At 40.4% G+C, this 21017-nt stretch overlaps 1 protein-coding gene across 1 annotated transcript in view; it reads left to right on the forward strand.

Annotated features, from left to right (window-relative positions):
- GPLD1 (glycosylphosphatidylinositol specific phospholipase D1) overlaps positions 1-21017 on the forward strand; it is a 36266-nt gene that overhangs the window by 11164 nt on the left and 4085 nt on the right. The window contains exons 5-18 of the mRNA XM_065399281.1: positions 2717-2827; positions 3137-3185; positions 3954-4008; positions 5045-5152; positions 6409-6436; positions 6531-6670; positions 7489-7554; positions 9811-9931; positions 11378-11517; positions 12733-12919; positions 14946-15056; positions 16625-16699; positions 17618-17774; positions 19297-19438. Of these exons, the coding sequence (XP_065255353.1) occupies positions 2717-2827; positions 3137-3185; positions 3954-4008; positions 5045-5152; positions 6409-6436; positions 6531-6670; positions 7489-7554; positions 9811-9931; positions 11378-11517; positions 12733-12919; positions 14946-15056; positions 16625-16699; positions 17618-17774; positions 19297-19438 (1490 nt within the window). The remainder of the gene's footprint in view (positions 1-2716; positions 2828-3136; positions 3186-3953; positions 4009-5044; positions 5153-6408; positions 6437-6530; positions 6671-7488; positions 7555-9810; positions 9932-11377; positions 11518-12732; positions 12920-14945; positions 15057-16624; positions 16700-17617; positions 17775-19296; positions 19439-21017) is intronic.

Raw genomic sequence — 21017 nt, forward strand, 5'->3', positions numbered from 1 at the left:
CCCCCAAAATCACAAGATTAAAAAATAAATTATGTTTTTTAGGTCGGTCTCTTGATATTTGAACTCCCCTGCCGATCCCCAGGGTATGTGCATGTTGCCCACTCTCCGACATGTACTAGATAAGGTGATTTTGGCCCCGCTACAAATACTCTCACCCCCACATCTGCTCGTCTCCTGCCCAGCAATTAATCCTGTTCCCCATCCCCCCAACAGTTCTGTCATCACCACCCCTTCAGTTCAGCGCCCCATCCCCATCGACCCCCACCGCCCTCAGTTCACCCTTCCAGCACTCACTCCCATCTGCTCAGAACCCACCATCAATACAGCCCCATCAGCCCCCACCTTCCTCACCTCACCCCTCCAGCTGCCTCCAGGCAATAGTTCAGCTCTCCCAGCCTCACCCCTGCTCCTTTTAGGATTCTTTGCCCTCCCCAGGCCTGGCGAGGCTGCAATGGGGTCCCCTCTCGCACTTCCCAGGCTGTCAGTTGGAGCCTGGTCGCCCGGGGCTGATAGCGATTTCAAAGTAAAATTAAGTCTCACTCATGATCTCGGGATAAAACTCTCAGATGTCAGTGTGACTGGGGTCCCAATGGGGGCCAGCGGAGGTCACTCAGTTAGGATGAACTGCAAAGAATGGGGCAGATAATCCCCAAAGCTGGTGGATATTTTTAATACTTAGATTTACCAAGCCAGCATAAAACAGCTTCTTTATTACCTCACTGGTTGCCCAGATACCAACAACACAGTTCCCTTAAAGTAACCCAGCCTCAGGCCTCCATCCAGGTACCCATGTCAAATATGATGAAGATTTCTGAAAATCTTATTTCATCATATAAAAGAAAAGGTTCTACCAATCCCAAAGGATCAGAAACATTACCTCCCAGGTTAATGAATATTCCAGATCTTACCCAAATACACACTACAGTCAATTCTTATTAACTAAACTAAAATTTATTTAAAAAGAAAAGGGAGAGAGTATGGATAAAAGATCAATATACATACAGACATGAGTTCAATTCTTGAGGTTCAGATACATAGCAGAGAAGGTGAGTTTTGTAGTTGCAAAGAGTTCCTTTAAAATTTAGTTCATAGGTTATAGTCCAATGTCCAATATCATATCCAGGGTGTACCAGCTTAACTGGGATCTCATCCTGCGACTCAAACTTCCCCGGATGAAGCTTAAGCAGATCTGAGATAAAAAGGATCAGGACCCAAGGAACTTTTATACAATTTCAGGTCTTCTTTGACAAGTCGGAGTCCTTTGGGGGAACAATAGGTAATCAGGGCATCTTTGAAGTGGGTCCATCATCGGTACTTAGCTATACGAATTAACATAAGACAATCGTCTGTTCCTCCACCATTCACTGGTGAGTTGCTATACATTTCAAAGAGAGATGAATACAGAGATATCCCATGCTTGCAATTCATTTAAATGCTAGGATGTTCTTTTGATCTTTGAATGATCAGAATACAGCATAGACAGGGGCTGTTGATTACATTGTTGACAACTGCCCATACATATGTAAATACACAAAAACACAAACGTTATCTCCCCACATGTCTTTAAGGGTTGAATCTGAGTCATTTATTTTGCAGGATGTTTAACCCTTTCTGGCCATGCATCACAGTCAGGGTTGTTGTTTTTTTCCAGCCGTGGCTGGATCATATCCTTGGGGGTCATATCCTAGTCCCTGCCCCCTGGAGAGTTTGCCAGTTTTGTAGAATTTTGCGTGTCTTTGCTCATGAGAATCCAGTAAATGCAATAGCAATTCAAGGCATTTTATAGGTTAGCTCTGAAGGGCATTCCTAAACCTGGGAGGTTTGGGAAGAGCTTGCGCAGAGGCTGCCAGCATTTCCCCTGGCTCTGAACAGTATTGTTCATGTGGACTGTTTAACTTTCATGAGCTGTAAAGTTGTTGAGGGGGAAAATGTATCAGTTCCATATTTTAAAAAATCTCTAAAAGTGATCATGGTTTAGGGAAGACCACTGATTCTTGAAGAAACTCAACCAACACTGCTGAGGAATGTGTTCACAGATAACTTCTCTACTTTTTGCCTATGAAAGCTTGAAATAAACTTCTAATTAGACATAAGGTGGGACTTCATATCATATTGTATTAGAAGTGGATATATCTATTCCTAAGTGACAAAGGAATCCCTCTGAAATTATTCAGTGCTTTATTCTTCTACCTTTATGTTGAGTAGTGCTCGCACAGGTACTCCATTGTCTTGTCTATGAGGCTACTAGCATAAGTATGGCTAAGTGGGCTCAGTCTTGAAGGATGCCGTCGTGCCGAATATTCTGTCCCTGATCCAGCATAGCACTGATATGCTTAACTCAAAGGAGATGAGTAGGCCGACTGACGTCAATAAAGTCAAGCATGTAACTCCGTAGTCTTGGACCTAATGCAGTACTTAATGTTAGGCATGTAACTAAATGCTTTGCAGGATCAGGAACAAAGACCCCAGATCCTTGAAGGTATTTAGGCTCCTAACTTCCAATGAAATCAATGGGAGTTAGGCACCTAAATACCTTTGAGGATCTGGGCCAAAGTTCTCAGCACCTTGCAATATAGAGCCCTTAGTGAGAAAGGGTTGCTGAATTGTATCCTTATTTAATGCACTGAGCAGATGAAATGCTACTAACTTTTTTTAAAGATAGTGGGGCTGTAGTAAAGTGATTGGGCATTACTACATGCATATTATTGTTGTTTAGGCTACAGAGAAACTGGTGGCTTTCCTGTTTGGAATTACTTCACATATGGTGGCAGATGTGAGCTGGCATAGCTTGGGCATTGATCAAGGATTTCTAAGGACCATGGGAGAAGTAAGTGTACATCATTTTGTTGGTTAATCATACCTGTAGATATTGGTATTGATAACTTGTATTTACATATAGGCTTTTAACCCAGGGGAAAAATCTAGGTCTCTGACCTTGGAAAGACTTACACGCACATGCTTAACTTCACACACTGATGTGACAAACATTTGCAGAACAAAGTTGGCCAAATTTTGGGCCTATCAACTTTAGTGTCACTTTACTTATCCTTTTCTGTTTGTACCGAAGGATGATCAAAATTGGCTTATTGTAATTGGTTTTATACATGAAATATTCTTCTTTTTTATTTCCCCCCAGATTGATTTTCATGGCTCATACTCAGATGCTCATCGTACTGGTGATTTTGGTAATTTTTATTTTTACTGATATGAACCAATGAGATCCCAGTCCCTCTGTGAATACCAGTGTAGTGCATAGTCAAATTATGGGGATGATTCTGCCCCCGCGTATGCTGATCTGATGGTGTACAGGAGTCAGAAATGAGCCACAAAGACCCTGTCCTGTCTCCCTTCCACCACCCCGCAAGCCCTGGTGTAGGACCCATATGGATGGTGGCTGGGAATGGGAAGGGTGATTGCTAAACTGTTCAGCACTATGTAGAGTCTGGGCTGCAATGCAGGTGTTGTAAATTAAAGTAGTGCCACTTCTCCCTCCCCACCCCTCCCTATGTAATTTTGGCTCTCCTTGGCAACAGAGTCTGGATGGCCAGATTCTGCATAAAATCACTTTTGCCCTCCGACCCTGGTGCTGCAGCTGCTGTGCATCTCTAAGAAGATACGCTGCAGAACCTGGCCATTCCTACTTAAAGCCAAAATGTAAGCAGGAGGACTTCAAAGTTAAACTGAGTCACTGCTCTGACTTTAAATATGATAATGCTTTTATCATGTTCTGGAAATGCAGAATGCTTATCCGCTCTCTCTCTTTCAAGTGTAACATCAACATATTCCAAGTCAGAAATATTTACATACCTGAAATGGAACTCTACAGTATTAACACACACAGGAGCCATATGGAGTACTGCCAAGGCCCAGTGATAGATACCTTTTTAAAAAAGAAATTGATGTTTTGTGCTAATATAGTAAAGCTGATTTTTAACCCCTCTCTCTAAATGTAGGAGGTGACGTATTGAGCCAGTTTGAGCTTGATTTTAGTTACCTGAAAGCAGACTGGTAAGAGCATTGTGCTTAAGCTGTCAATGTTTTGAAGAAATACTCTCATTAATTTTTGCTGCACACATAACACATACTGTAGATGATAATTTCAGGATGTTCTAATACAATAATATTTATTTGTATTATTGTAGCACCAAGTGGCCCCAACTGAGATCAGAAAGTCATTGTGCTAGGCACAGTACACACGCAGAGTAAGAGATAGTCCCTGCCCTGAAGAGCAGACAAAGGGGAGGGAGAAAGGAAGTAGTAGTATCCCCATTTTACACATGAGAAAACTGACACACACACATGAAGATATTCACACTGGTCACACAGGAAACCAACAACTACAAAAATAGTTTGCTGGAAAGTCCTAGCCTTTCTTTATATAACTCAATGGCAATATCTTTATATGGGATACCTCTGTTTAGTTTAGCTATTTTTTGGTGTTTTTATGCAAAATCTTACTAGTTTTTGTAGAAATAAAAATTTGTGGTTGTCAGTATTTAAATATTTTTCATTGCATAATGAATCATAAAGTGGTCCTATTGGTTATTTTATGTCCCATAAATTGAACATCACTAAGAGAAGAATTGAAATTCATATCAAATGGACACTTGCTTCAATTAAACATTGTAAATCAAGAGTAATACATCATCATCAGGTACATTTAAAAACCAGTTTTAGACATTTTCTTGTAACTTACAACTTTCAGGTACAATATATTTATTTAACAATTACATTGAAACATTGGTTATGTCGTATTTTGTGTGACTAGGGTGAAGTTCATCCCAGTGCAGAAGATCCTTGTCCCTGTTTAAGCCCTGTCATAGGTCTGTGCTGAAGGTGGGGTAGGAACGATTATGCTAGCTCTGAATAGACTGATCCCAGAAGAGCGAGGGGTAGGCTGGGGACAGGCCAGAGGAGAGGACACAATCCAAGACTAGGCATATCTACTAGACAAGAATCCCATGGAGGGAGTTATATAAAATGTATTGTGTTTTATTGGATTAAATGGGAAATATTAGTTCTAACACTTCAGTATTGTTTTTAGGTATGTACCAGTCAAAGACCTGCTAGCTATCTATAAGGAATATTATGGCCAAGAAGTAATAACCGAAGGCACAATTATTGACTGCACTTACCTGCTGTTTCTCGAATTGTAAGTCACTAAGTTGTGAACTTCTTATTACACAAAACATATGGGGAAAAATTATAATAACTTTCATAGTAAACCACTGAACCTGCATCTCTACGTTAGAGATGAGCCAAACTCAAACTTCTCTCCCACAAACTCTTGAGCTTTGGGGAAATTTGGAATGAAGGTTTGGATCTGTATCCAAGTTTCACATTTGTAACATTTTATAAATAGATGAATACAATAGTTGGGCTGTATGTCTTAACAACATAAATAGGCCTGTGTTGTGAGGTAACAGCAATGTTTTGAAGCATGGCCATGTTGTGACACTTCAGCAGTAAAACTCTGATCTTCTTCAATGAAGAGCGCAATATAGCTGCGTAGCTATAGCTAGCTCACTTGCCCACAGACATTTACACCAATGCAGACACTTCCAGAATACTACAGGTCTGAAGGATAGGTAGGGAAGTTGTCCCTCTTAGCTCAGAGAACCTGAACTGTGGTAATGACTACTTTAGAATATTTTGAGTCTCATAGCTATGTTCATTAATTCAATTATTTACTAATTGGCTATGTCTACACTATCCAACAGGGTAATATATGGGGTATATGTAGCCACAATGAAAAGCAAGCTGCATCCACGATGCTGTGTATAGCTACATGTGTCAGTGAAAGGCTCTGGCAGTGGAGAAAGGCTTCAGCAGCTCCCCCACTGCCAGAGACTTTCACTGCAGCGAGTAAAGGCTCTGCCAGGAAAAGGCAGTGGGGAAAGAATGAGCCTGCTGCTGCTGAGCCTTTCCCCACTGATAGTCTTTTCCTGAAGCGGGGAAAGGCGTTAGCTGTGGGGAGGCAGTGGGACAGTATACTGCTAAAAATAGCAGTGTAGTTGGGGACTGGGGAGGCAATGCTTTGGCAAGTAGAGAGCCATGTACCTACCCACAGCCTTCAGGTATATCTTTACTTTATTGGCCTAAGGAGTGCCTCACCATCTACACTGCTATTTATACCTGTGCTGCAGGCAGTGTAGGTGTACCTATCGTTGTGCTGAGTTGCAGAGCAGTGTAGAAGGCACAAATATTAAGAAGCGCAATAAAGATCACAATCTCTGATAGATCTTATTATGATATAGTAACAAACAAGGAAATATCTCAACATTACCGTCCTTAAAGTCGGATAAATACTGGGTTATTATATAGGGGCCCACAAAGGCTTTGAAATGGGTTATTTTCATATTATTTGTTAATGAAGCACATTTATCTGAAGATTATTTATTTTCGCAGGCATGGAGAAATGCTTGCTGTTGCCAAGGTAACGTATTTTTTTTCTTGTTAGCAACTAGGTACATATTAATGTTAAGATACACTGAACCATTCCACTAATTATACTATGTTTTGTTTCGTAGCTTTTCCCATCATATGCTAGCAAATCGCCATTTTTGGTGGAGAGGTTCCAGGAGTATTTCCTTGGAGGACTGGATGACATGGCATTTTGGTCAAATAATATTTTTCAGCTAGCAAGCCACATGTTAGAAAATGGGACTAGGTGAGATGTTGTTTTATGTGTTAGGATGCACCTCTTATGAGACTACAGTAAAGTCAGATAAATTACCTTTGCTATATTCAATTTATGAAGTCTGTTTAATTGTTCTCAAGGAAGCAGGCCCAGTCCCAGAATTGGAGCCTGAAACTGAAGACTTTGCTTACTTAGTCAGAATTCAGTCAGACTAAGGGCCCAATCCAACTCCCAGTGAAGTGAGAAGATTCTCATTGAGTTCAGAGAGTTAGAATGAACCTTAATTGTCTAAGAGTTGCAAGTTCAGGCTCGTATTTGGCTGGTATTATTTTCATAGAAAACTTTATCACTATAATACCACTTACACAAATATTTCACCTTTGCCCTGATAGGTTTACAATCCTTGCTGTGGAGAGCAGACCTCAGACAATTGTACTGTTTGTCTATATGAATAATATTACTGCACGTATGTTGGAAAATGGTGTTGGAAACATCAAATCATATAATCTGTTGTGTTGCATGCTTGAAAAATGTCACTTTAATTAGAAACACTTTACCTACCCAAAACCACTTATCTTTACTAGGATTAGCAGGTTATTAGTGCCAAAGTAAGTTGTTACATAATCACACATGACATTCTTATGGATTCTAAATAATTCATCAACAACTTAAAAAGATACAAAAGGAATTTCTCAGGAATATAACAATGCCCTAATTTTGAATAAGCCGGGGCTACTGAGGGAGATGACCTCACTTCCCAGAGGAGGAATCTGTATGGATGAAAGTTCTATTTAGTTTAACTTCCATTAGAATAAATAAAAAACTGTGTGTTTTCAATATTTTTTCAGTGGCTGCTTCATACCTGAGAACCCTCTGTTTATAGAGTGCAATGGGGAGCACAAGAACAGCGACATGTAAGTATAATCCTGAAAGCTGCAAAGATTTACCTCTGAAAGAAGAAATGTCCATTTGTGTGGAAATCCAATTACATGGGTAACCTATCAAGGTCCCTCACTTCTCCTTTTTGGAAAAACTCTACTCCAGGGGAGAAATTTCTTCATGTATGAAGAGAGATACTTGTTTGATCTTTCCTTTGGGTGAAACTTAGGCCCTCCCCAACCCAAATAATCTTGTTGCCAGTGGATAGGGTATGGAGTAAACATTCTGCCCCTTGGGACTGTTGTTCCAGCACCTGGATTGGAGTAGGAGTGCAACATCTGCACACCCATGCTTGAGGTCTGGTGGCTCATTGGCCATACGCCTATCTCTCACACAGCTAACATCAAAAAGTCCTACTGTGCTGGTCTACGTGCATATGGAGTCCAGCTCTGTAGGACACAGGATGTGTAGTCACCTGCACACCCATTCCACAGCTAACTTCCTGCTTGTGTTGTGTATGGCCTGAGGCCTCTACACTACTGGTGAATTCTCATTGAACTGAAACTGCAATGAGTCAGAAAGTACATCAGAGACACAGGAGTTAGTCAAACTTTGATCATAAGAATTCAGATCATTCCACAAAAATCCACACTCTAAGGCCTGGTCTACACTACCCCCCAAATTCGAACTAAGGTACGCAACTTCAGCTACGTGAATAACGTAGCTGAAGTCGACATACCTTAGTTCGAACTTACCGCGGTTCAGACGCGGTCCACACGCGGCAGGCAGGCTCCCCGTCGACTCCGCGGTACTCCTCTCGCCGAGCTGGAGTACCGCAGTCGACGGCGAGCGCTTCCGGGATCGATTTATCGCGTCCAGACCAGACGCGATAAATCGAACCCAGAACTTCGATTCCCAGCCGCCGAACTAGCGGCTGGGTGTAGACCTGGCCTAAGGGGTATATTTTTATTCCAAGAATTCATAATTAATCCTGGGAATTACATTCAGGATACATCTAAAATCCATGATCACATATTCAGTTTAGATAACAAAAAGATTCAGAGTTTTCTCAGCCTGTATATCTGAAGCTTTCATATGTAATTCAGTTCAGTTTGCATCTAACTAGTACCGAGGCAATGGAGTGGTATGGGGCAGCACAGCATAGAGAAAGGGTCACAGAGAGATAACAAGTAGTGGGGAGAGAAAAAGAAAATTGATAGAGATAGGGAAGATAGCAAATAGAAGTAGCGAGAGAAAGAGAGAAAGCAAGATGGCAGAGGAGTAGGAGTTTCCTTTGAGGGCTGTGCTTCCCATTTGTGCATAAACCTCTTCACCCTCACTAGTAAACAAACAACTAATGCCCCATGTACAAACTGAAAAAGACTAGGGATTTTTGCTTGACAGGTAGATATGGTTATAAATCTCACATTTTGGGGAAGCCTGGAGGTCTGAGAGCTGCCCTACCTTTATCTTATCACTTTGTTATTTTGGATTTCAAGTGAGAAGAGATTCGCTTTTTATTTTATTTTTTTTCCCTTGGTTGCTTCCAGTCTTAGTCAAGGGAGACAATTAAATATTCTGTAATCCTAACTTACATTCCTTGCAACTCCATTGACTTCAATAGAGTACAAATTGGAGTAGGATTTGGTCTAATATGTGTATGGCAATGGATTTACTAGTTTGAGGAAAGGCAAGTAGAGTCTTTTAGAAATATACTCTATGTAATGTAATTTGTTAATGTAATGTAATAACATTAACAAATCATTTATTTGCTTGTCTATGTATTACTGCTATCGAGATCATTAATAACTCATAAAAGAATTTGTATGCTTATGGCTTTAAAAGAAAATAATTTCAATACTCAGGTTCAAGTGACTAGTGTACAATATCACAATTCAAATCCATCTGTAGACAACATAGTTTGAATGTTGTTCTTACACATTTATAGTGTACCAGCAAAAATAATACTGGTGATGAGGGGAAAACACCTAATGATACTGATGTAATAGGTAATACTAGATTCTCAGCTGCTGTTAACTGGCATAGTTCCACTAACTTCAATGAAGTTAAACTGATGTAACTCAGTAGTGAACCTGGTTCTAAGATCTTTTTATTATAAATTTGGATAGATGGCCATCTGAATGGCATATGGCATGATCTTCAGCTTTTCTCATTATATAATCATGGCATAAAATCTTCAGTCCAGTCATTAAATTGCATTTAATGGGTTTATCTTGTTAACGGTCCCCTCAGCAACATTTCTAATTATTACTGCCTCTTTATCTCAACAGAATTAAAGAGTTCAAAAAGGAACAGCACAAGAGCATGACTTCTTCACTCACAAAAACAACTGAAAAGAATATAAATTATACGGAGAAAGGAGTTTATTTCAATATGCAGTCCTGGGCAACCGTAGGTCTTTTTAGATCAATAGTGCAAGGGGAGATAGATGGGCCATGCAAAATTTGGATCTGCCATAAATTGTTTTAGTTCCTAAGTCTGGTACATTGCAGGATGGAAGAGAGTCTCCAGATGGGATGGTAGCATTTTACACATGAAGAGCCATTATATTGTTGTATATAATGATATTACAGTATGTCTTTAATATTCCTGCTTCATAGCAGCAGCTGGTCACCCTCACAGGTCAAGAAAGAATCCTACTCTTAGTGCAGTAGTGCATTCTTGGCCAGTTGTGCTTTGGATTTGTTAGGGTTCTGCCTCTTTCTGAAGCAGCACTAAGGACCTGATCCAAAGTCCACTGAGTCATACTCCTGGGGGAATGTTGTGTCACTGCATGTGCATAGAATTCATGTCCCCTGCAGATTTCTTTGCTTCCCTGCAGAAAAATGACTTCTGACAGGGAAGCAAAGGGAAGCTGCAAGAGCAGTCACACGCCCCTCTCCAGCAGCGCAGACAGGTTGGTTCGGGTGCCTGGAGCAGCCGGTTGTAACGTAAATCACTGCCAGGGGGGAGGCGCTTGGCAGTCGTGCATGTGAGAGAGACACACTCTATCCCTCTCACTCGCTATTGCAGCATGCTCAATGTGGAGGGGCAGGGCTTCAGGGTGTTTCTGAGGAAGTCAGTGTGGGGCAGGCTCTGTCCCCTCAGGCAGAGCAGAATGTAGCAGCTTGCTTGCTTAGTGAATTGTTCCCATTCCCCCAGGAATATAAAACAGGTGTAAAAGTCTTAAGGCTCCTTTACTTTGCCACAGTGGTGTAAAGGACAGTATGGCCTTATAAATGCTTATCGTGCTTTAGTGATTAAAACTGGTCTAAATATATTTGGACTGAAAAAATTTCCTATCAAAATGTGCTCCATGAACTGTTTGCTACTGACCTTTCTGGAGATGGTCAGTAGCCAATATAAATTGTGAGTTTGATTCCCCAGCCCTCACTTGCTCTTCAGTTGCCTATAATGTAACCCCAAGCATATGGCTGCATATATTTGTTGACTACTAACTAGAAATAAAGGGTCAAACCTAGCTACATTACTATTAGGCAAGGGGTTTGGGGGATTTCCTCCAATGCTCCCCGCTCCCATTCTTCATCCATTATATTGTAGTTTAAATAAATTACCAAAATAATAGAAACCAGTGTGATTATATTGTGTTATTTTGATAAATAAAATATGCAGAATTTTGCAGAATTTTAAAATAGTGTGTGCAGAATTTTTAATTTTTTGGCACAGAATTCCCCCAGGAGTAACTGAGGTCAATGTAAAGACTCCCACTGACCTGCATGGGGTTTGGATCAGGTCCTTATTTGTTCAGAGTTCCTATTGGTAAGGAAAATACACTGTGGGTGTTTGTTTATGTTATATTATTATTCCCATATTTCTTGAATTATTACTTTCTTTCAGAAATCCCTCCACTTTATTAATAGTGCTTTTGCAAAGAATGTCAGGAAAGCGTTTGCAGTCATGCATCAGCAATCCTCAAACCACGTCTTCAAGCCCACAGCCTCATACTTTCTGAAATCACCCTATGCCAGGCTTGGATGGTTGGTGCAGATTTCTCTCCTTTTTCCTTTCCCTCTCTCCTCATTTGTGAATATTTTAAGCAGCAGTTAAAGTATTAAATCTTTATTCCTTGAAGAGATTTTAAAGATACACTTATGGGCCATGTTAACCAGGATGCAAATGCTGTCAGCTGCAGAACAACTTACTTTAGCTTGGCATTGCTGTGAGGTATTGAGATATGGAGCCTTTTCGACTTTGGGGCACTGGTTTACTGCTGACCACATCCATACTGGTTGAAAGTCATGATCAAAGTTTGATCCAAAGCAAAACCCTGGTTCCAGATAACCCCAGTGCTTGAAAATGTTCAGATCTAGATCCAAACTTTGTGGCTAGCCCCGTCTAATGAACAAGACCAAAACTAAATCTGATTATGTACAAACTTTGGGAAAGCTTGGATCCAGATTTGTGTCTGGATCTGAACAACATGACTTGGGACCATCATTACCATCTGATGACCATTTAATAGCCTATGTGACATGAATGGGTTGACCCAGTTGATACTAATTGGTATTCTTGGTAGCATTTTTAGTAGAGAAATGAAGGACTGACTCAGCATGGAGAATGATACCTACCCTCTCTCCTCTCCTCCATCCTGATTATGGCAGACACGCAATGGAGAAGAGAGATGGAGGACGTTTGCACTGGTGCTAGTCTTGCTGTATCTGCTCTGGGACAAAAACTGGAGACTTTAGACTCCAGATCTGTTAATCTGGCACCCTTCACCAGTATTTAATACAAAAAAATTACTATATAAATGCCAGTTTGTTCTTTCTCTGTCAACCTCTGTGAGCTCCATCAAGTAACTGAGCCTCACCAAACCAAGTCAAATGAACAGATCAGAAATTGAGGCAGAAATCATGGCAGATGTGAGCAGCACTCTATCATGGTTCTTTGTTTGATGCTGCTTGGTGGCTGCTAAGTGGTACAGTTCAGTAAATAAGAACACTATCTGATGGCAATCCAGGCAGATCACAGCAGTGTTAATGGAAGCTGCACCTCAGAGGCGCTAATCTGTTTAGTTCAACAGAATAGGTCTGAGAGTCAATAAGTTTAAATCACTTGGAAAATGGCTTTACAGACTCTTAGGATTAAGAAATGGTGAAAATGACCAGTTAGCTTTGAAATGTGAATGTTTACATTTGCTGAACCAATGTGGTAATTGATGCTATGCTTTTGTTTTCTCCTTTGGTATACAGGGCAATGGCCTCAGGTGACTTAAACCAAGATGGTTATGAGGATCTAGTGGTTGGAGCACCAGGATACAGCAGATTGGGCCGTGTTCAGATAGGACAGGTGTACATAATCTACAGTAATCGGTCAGGTTTGCCTCCAGTAAACATGGATCTAGACAAGGAAGCGGATCAAGTGCTGGAGGGTTGTCAGGTGGGGAGTCAAGTCAGATATTTGTCATTTAAAACAATTTGCCTTTATTTTTTATTAAAAGGTCAGTGCTCTTTATCCTTCCCTTGACTGATCAGTGGTGCTGTTAATTTTTTTCTCACAAAGAGTTGTCATGGTTTCTGAAATGTCTCTCCTGTAAACCAGGATGTTATGTGCATTTAAAGAAAAACAATCCCTGTTATTAGGAAAGATCCTTGTGGCTGAATTAAAGATGATCTGTTTACTCTTCTCTCCACCAGGCAAAGTAACACTAAAACAAACTGGGATCCTTAACTGACACTGAGGTGGAGTCCATCCATGCCAAGGAATCTATACATGGCTACCGGGCCACTGCATTGTTGGGCCGAAAACTGCCCTTGGCTTCTTTTTGCATACGCGGGGCTATTTATCTTAGTTTTTCTATAGTGCCTCTGATTGTAGTAGCTGTAATACTGCTTAGGTATAATAGCTATAATACTGCTACTGCTTAGTAGCTATAATACTGCTTAGGCCATTGGAGGAGCTGGGAACCCCACAACTTATGAATTTGAGTCTTGAGAGCTCAGTACCTATTTCCACTGGGCTTGGGGAGGATGAGGCGCACATTGTTTAAGTGCTATACATGTTTAGGAATCTCCCACCTACCTATTGGAGGTGTTCTTTGTGGATTCACATCTCCTCAGGATACAAAACAGAACAGGAAGTCACATAAATTACTCAGTTTCTATTAGCAAAAACAATGAGGAGTCCTTGTGGCACCTTAGAGACTAACAAATTTATTTGGGCATAAGCTTTCGTGGGCTAGAACCCACTTCATCAGATGCATGGAGTGGAAGTCAATAACAGACTTAAAAGTGGCAATTTTCAACAAAAAACTTCAAAAACAACGTGAAACTGCAGAACTGGAATTAATTTGCAAACTGGACACCATCAAATTAGGCCTGAATAAAGACTGGGAGTGGATGAGTCCTTACAAAACCTAATTTTACCATACTAATTTCCCCCTACTGTTACTCACACCTTCTTGTCAACTGTTTGAAATGGGCCACCCTCATTACCACTACAAAAGTGATTTTTCCTCCCTTGGTATTCTACTGTTAATTGAATTGTCTCGTTAGACTGATCCCCCACCTGGTAAGGCAACTCCCATCTTTTCATGTACTATATATAAATATACCTGCTACTGTATTTTCCTCTCCATGCATCCGATGAAGTGGGTTCTGGCCCACGAAAGCTTATGCCCAAATAAATTTGTTAGTCTCTAAGGTGCCACAAGGACTCCTCGTGGTTTTTGCTGATACAGACTAACATGGCTACCACTCTGAAATCAGTTTCTATTAGGCAGTTTACTAACAATGCAAATGGTTTCTGTGAAATGCTATGCTGTGATGTGACAGAGGGTGGGGAGTGACTTTGGCTTGAGATTGAACAGTAAGACTAGATGATTATATATTGAGTAATATAAAGATCATGCTTTGTTGTAAGCATCTTATTAAGAAACAGAAAGACACACACACACACACCCTTTAAGTACAATAGTGTCTAAAGCAAATATGTTTGAGTCGTGAGGTGTCTTCTGCTTTTTTAACATAAATGTTATTGGTTCACAGACACAATGATAGTAACAGTGGGTAGTCTAAGCATCACCTAAATGATAAACAAAACCTGCGAAGAGGCTGTAGCACAACAGTGTCATAATGAGATTAACGAGCTGAGACCAAACATGTTATGGTTTTTTTTTAACTCCCCCTCTCTGTCAAAACAAAACAAACCACTCCCACATGTACTCACTTCAGATATTGGTACTGTACATCTGTACAGGACTATCTGTTTATTCAGCTGCTCTTTTAAGAGTAAATAATACTGACAATCTAAGAACTGTGAGATGGTTTTTTGTCAGTTCTGGATTTCCAGCTGTTTCATAGGATGTTTGTTCTACAAAAAATTCTCGAGGAGGCAGACACCAAGATTTAGTTTTATTGTTTTTAAATGTTACTTAGCTGCATGAGTGTGACATGTGTCTTCTCAGCCTTCAGGCAGGTTCGGTTCTGCCATAGCAGTACTGGACTTCAATGAGGACGGAGTACCAGACATAGCGGTGGGAGCACCTTCTGTAGGATCACAGAATCTCACTTATACAGTAAGAGCCCTTTATTTAAAACAACATCTGGTTTGTTTGTTTGTTTGTTTATGTTCCAAATAACAGCATTAAAGAGAGAACCTCTCACATTATTCAGGGTGAATAAGCTGGCAGCTTGCTGGTGGTTCCCAAACTGGATCTTGTTTTGTAAACGCGGAGGCCTTGTCTATGGGGAGAGATCGATCTAAGTTATGCAACTTCAGCTACATGAATAACGTAGCTGAAGTCGACGTACTTAGCTCTACTTACTGTGGGGTCCACACTATGCTATGTCGATGGGAGACAGAAAAATGTGGGCCATATGAATTCTGCGCCCCCACATAGCCGCAGAATCCCCCCAGGAGAAATATTCATATGGGGTTCAGCCCCTTTTCCTTATCTGAACTTCCACGCCCTACTTATGTTGGAGTTCCCAGTTTCTATAGGTTAATTAACTGGGTACTTCATATTCATGAGCATTTACGTCAATTGGTTGCCATAATATTACTGCTGTCAAACCTTGTAAGTTTCAGTTAAACATATTATACATGTTGCTTAAACATACCTTCTTAAAATATCAGTAACTTACGTGGTTTCTCACTTCACACATGTCAACTGACTTACTTTTATTTACTGCTATGTTTCATCTTGTGACTTAAAGTCACTTGCCTGTCAGTTATTTATGTCAAGCAAAACCATAGGCCTTGATTTGTTATGCTAAGCTGTTTTACATTACAGGCCCTAAGCCTGTTGATTCTCTACTTGTGTTACAGCCTCAGTCAATACTTATACTTGACCTATGTAGCCAGCTATATGTATAGGTAATCTTCACCCACCATTCCTAGAGCTGACATACTGCATCAGATCTTTCCTATATTCTTCCAGTCAGTGTCATCTTGCAGTGGGATAATGGCTGCTATGTTTACATGTACCTTGGTTGCCAGTATTGCTTTATCAAATTGCCTAATACAAACTACAGCACAAATTTTCAAACTTGACTGCCTCAACTTAGGGATGAAGAGCTATATTTCGGTGCCTAAATAAGTGGTCTGATTTTTCAGAAATGCCCTGAGCAGCCCCCATATAAGTCAATGGGTGTTCGAACTGCTCAGCACTTCTGGAAAATCTGGTGGTGCTTATTAGCTGCCTAAATATGGATTTAAGTGCTTACATTAGCCTCCAAGTTTGGAAAATTTGATACTACACATCTCTTGTTGCCTACAGTCTGTACCATTGCCTTAAGTTATTGAGAACTACACTGCAAGCTGCATGCATGTTTTATTTATATTAATGATATTGCCTATTGTCCTTATCAAGTAACATAATGAAAACTCCCTTATCTGTTGAAACAAGCATGTTGATTCCCCTTCCCCCCACCCCTGAAACTCTAGATGGATGATTTGGTCATCACATTTAATTCTTAGGTTTGGGGTGGAAGACACAATATACTGTGTGGGCTCTGATGGTAAGAAAAATGCAGCCTAACTAATGGTCTTCACAGAATTAGTAGTTTCTCTAACTTGTATTATTAAGTCCATATTTGGCATTGGTGTATACATTCTCAAAGGTTTCCTCCCCCCACTGTTTAGGGTGCTGTGTATGTATATCTGGGCACTACAGGAAGAGGCTTGTCACCTTGGCCAAACATTACCATAATTTGCCAGGTACAGTACATTTAACAGTAAGAAGGATAATCCAAAACTGCAGAATTGGGGACTGAAGGAGGGGGGCAGATCACTGTACCATTTTATTCAGTATTGTCCTATCCTTTCAGGCTGTTATCTGGGGGATGCATATGAGACAGGCAAACAAATTTTTACAGTTACACAGGGACCACAAGGTTATCAGTGGCAGTAGAAAGGAAACATGACACAGTTCATATGACATGGAAAGTCAGGTGCAATAACTGCTGTTTAGAGCCTTTTTCATAAGGCTTCTGTTAAGATAAGCTGTCTACATTCTGCAGACCTTCAATTGTCCAGGACCAGAGGTTCAATTTTACTACCACGTGCTTCAGGACAGTATCCCTGAAGTCAAATGGCAGGTGGAGGCAGAGGGGGGAAACAGTTTGTCCACACTGCTATTCTCAAGCCTCCATTACTGGGGATACTGTAGAGATGTTGGCCCAGATCCTCAAAGGTATTTAAACACCTAACTTCTATTGAAATCAGTGGGTGTTAGGTGCCTAAATACCTTTAAGGATCTGGGGCATTGCTATTCCCTTACTACTCACCGTGAGAAAGGATGTCAAAATCAACCCCTGTAATTGCAAGGGAATATATATTTGTGCATTTGTCAGAGGCCACACATTAAAAACAAATGCCTCATTGTACTTCTGCCTTGTCTCTTTGTCGAATGGTCATGTCTCTTTGCGTGCATGTACTCCAGGAAATGGACTCCCTATTCTCCAATTATTTTTTAAAAAAACCCAAACAACTTGGTTACAAGATGGGAAGGTGATTGATCAGGTATATTCAAAATTAACTCTTTAGAAGAGATCTAAAGTAACATAACAAAGCAAGTAGACAATTACAATTCTGCTTTCCACTTTAAAGTTTTGATTGAGATATTGTCTCTTGCAGCACACATTCTGTAACCTTGGCTGGTCACTGCTGGCTGCTGATATTGATGGGGATGGAAAGTCTGATCTGGTTGCCGGTTCTCCTTATGCACCTGGCGGTGGGAAGCAGAGAGGATTTGTAGTTGCATTTTATTCTCACTTCAACAGGAGTGACAAAGGTAATATTTACTGAGTAAAATTGACATTTCCATATTTTACGTGGCTATACTTGTGGTTTTAATTTGACACTTTTGTTTTAATTTGAATCCTTTGTTACGTGAAACCTGAGCAACCTATTAATTGTCACAGATTCTTGAAAGGTTTATGTGCACTCTGGAAGTAAAGAAATAAATACGTAAAAATAGGTTTCTGGTATTTATATTGCCTTACCTGGATTTCTACTGTCCCAGCTGAAGAAAATTTAAAATGAATTTATTCCTGTAGTTCTGAGTATTTTATGATTGATTAACAAAAGTCAGCCTAGTAATGCAATAATATTGTAAGCGCCTTGTATGATAAGTAGGTAATTTTGCACCTCAGCCTAACTGTATAAGTATTAATTCCAAGGTTAGTGCACATAATTCCCAACTCAAAGCAAACAAAAGTGTACATCATAAGAATGGGGGTAGGAGAAAACAGTCTCCTAAGAATTTAGGCCTTGGACCTGCAAACAATTGAGCATGTGTATAACTTTACTTAGATGAGTAGTAGTGCTATTAAAGTCAACAGCAAGAGCTGTTTAATGCTTGAAGAAAACTACAGAACTTGGCTGTGAAACAGAAATGAATGGCCGACAGTGTGGAAGGAATGCTTATCAACCAGTGCTGCCAGGTAGTGATGGTAGCCCCTTGCATCAGGAGGGGTCTAACTGGATTTTCTCTCAAATTGGCAAGGGTCTGCGAGTACCACAAGATCATTCGTGCTAAGAGCTCCTTCATGTGGCAAAAGGGGAATGCTGCAAGTGAGCCCTGTAACTAAAGGGTATGGGTCAAACTGGATTATTGTGGGACGGGAAGAGACGTGAGCTAGAAAAAGGTTGAAGCCTAGAGCTGGAGAAAGTCAGTGTGAATATGTAGGGGTGCAAAACTTCATCAGCTGAGGTTTGGTTTTTGCATAATTAAATTTAGATCAGAGTCCCATTGTTTTCAAAACCGGTGTTTGTAGATGGGGAAGGCTTTCAGCTAAATTGTACTAAATTTGACCCATATCTATTTCGTATAAGGATGGAAGCAACTGGGCAATGATTTTGAATTCACAAAACTTTGTCAGCTGAAGTCTGCGAAAAACCAAAACCCAGCAGTGACTTGAATTAAGATCTCATTAATTTGAACTTTGGATTCAGATAAATGGCTTCAGTTTTATCTCCGTTCTAGTGAAGACATTTCAGTTCCATTCAAACTGGTTCGATATCTCCTGTATACCTGCCTTTAGAAGTTGAAAGCATCCCATAGGTCGTGTTGGGGTGACTTAGAGCCAAGATTTCACCACAAACACAGCTGCTGAGTACTGCTTTGCCACCAAACACAGTGTATGATGAAATTAGTAATAACTGGTACCATGCCCTGGGAAGAGTAACCCGATCAAAACAAAAGTGTCTATTGCTAGATTGAAATGTGGTATGTTCCAGAAACTGATAATCAATGTTCTATCCTTGGTGAACATCCCGACTTAACGTGTGTCTGGTTTGATCCTATCTGTCAGAGCTGCTGTCAGTAGAGGATGCCAACTGGATGGTGAAGGGGGAAAAGAACTATGCCTGGTTTGGATATTCACTTGTTAGTCACCAGTTGAAGAACAAAACCTTACTGCTGATTGGAAGTCCTACCTGGAAGAGCTGTATTGGGTGTGTTTCTCTTTTATTTGGGAGTTGTACATGATCATAACACAGTTCCTTTCACAACCTGTGTTTATTTTCTATAGTCTTTAAGATCTACAGTAGAATAAAATTGTTTCAGTAAGTTTACCTGTGGAACTCTACTCTTTGGGGACAATAATAGTCGTATTTAGAGGAAACTTCAGATTAGTAAATTCAAATTTTTACCAACCTTCTCCTTCTTAACTCCTTTTTCAAAGCAGTTGGTCTTTATTATGACTCTTCATCAAAAACAAATTCTTTGGGGTCTTTTTATAATTTTTAAAAATGCCAGCATAGAGGCAGTCCTAAACAATCCTACAGTGGTAATTAACTATACTGAGTAATACCTACAAGCCTCATGACCGGGGCCCCATTGTGCTAAGTGATGTACAAATATAAAGGTGGACAAGGTCTCTTTTCTGAAAGATCTTAAAATAGAACCTCAGAGTTATGAACACCAGAGTTATGAACGGACTAATCAACCACACATCTCATTTGGAACTGGAAGTCATAATCAGGCAGCAACAGAGAAAGCAAATACAGTACAGTGCTGTGTTAAACATAAACTACTAAAAAAAAAGGGAAAGCAGCATTTTTCTTATGCATTGTAAAGTTTCAAAGCTGAATTAAGTCAATGTTCAGTTGTAAACTTTTGAAAGAACCACCATAATGTTTTGTTCAGAGTTGACAACTGTGACGGGTTGGATCACAGAAACACCCTTGGGGCTGCCAACTGATGTGCCAAGACTACTTCTGCCCCTGCTTTCCCTGCCAGCTTGGGACTCCAGCACCCTGTCTTGTTGAGCCAGACACACCAGTCTGCTCCAACACAGACCCAGGGTCTGAACCACGTGCCCCAAAGCTGCAGACTTAATTGAAAGCAGGTTAAGAAGTGTTCCTGTCTTTAACACTCAGATGCCCAATGCCCAATGGGGCCCAACCCCCCAAATAAATCTGTTTTACCCTGTATAAAGCTTATACAGGGTAAACTCATAAATTGTTCGCCCTCTATAACACTGATAGAGAGATATGCACAGCTGTTTGTCCCCCCCCGGTATTAATACATACTCTGGGTTAATTAATAAGTAAAAAGTGATTTTATTAAATACAGAAAGTAGGATTTAAGTGGTTCCAAGTAATAGCAGACAGAATGAAGTGAATTACCAAGCAAAATAAAATAAAACACGCAAGTCTAAGCCTAGTACAGTAATAAAACTGAATACAGATAAAATCTCATCTTCAGAGATGTTTCAATAAGTTTCTTTCACAAACTGGACGCCTTCCTAGTCTGGGCACAATCCTTTCCCTTGGTACAGCCCTTGTTCCAGCTCAGGTGGTAGCTAGGGGATTTCTCATGATGGCCGCCCCCTTTGTTCTGTTCCACCCACTTATATATCTTTTGCATAAGGCGGGAATCCTTTGTCCCTCTCTGGGTTTCCACCCCTCCTTCTCACAGAAAAAGCACTAGGTTAAAGATGGATTCCAGTTCAGGTGACATGATCACATGTCACTGTAAGACAACCCACTTGCCAGCACACATGTATACAGGAAGACTTACAAGTAAAAT

The sequence above is a fragment of the Emys orbicularis genome, chromosome 2 (assembly GCF_028017835.1).
Source record: "Emys orbicularis isolate rEmyOrb1 chromosome 2, rEmyOrb1.hap1, whole genome shotgun sequence".
NCBI lineage: Eukaryota > Metazoa > Chordata > Testudines > Emydidae > Emys > Emys orbicularis.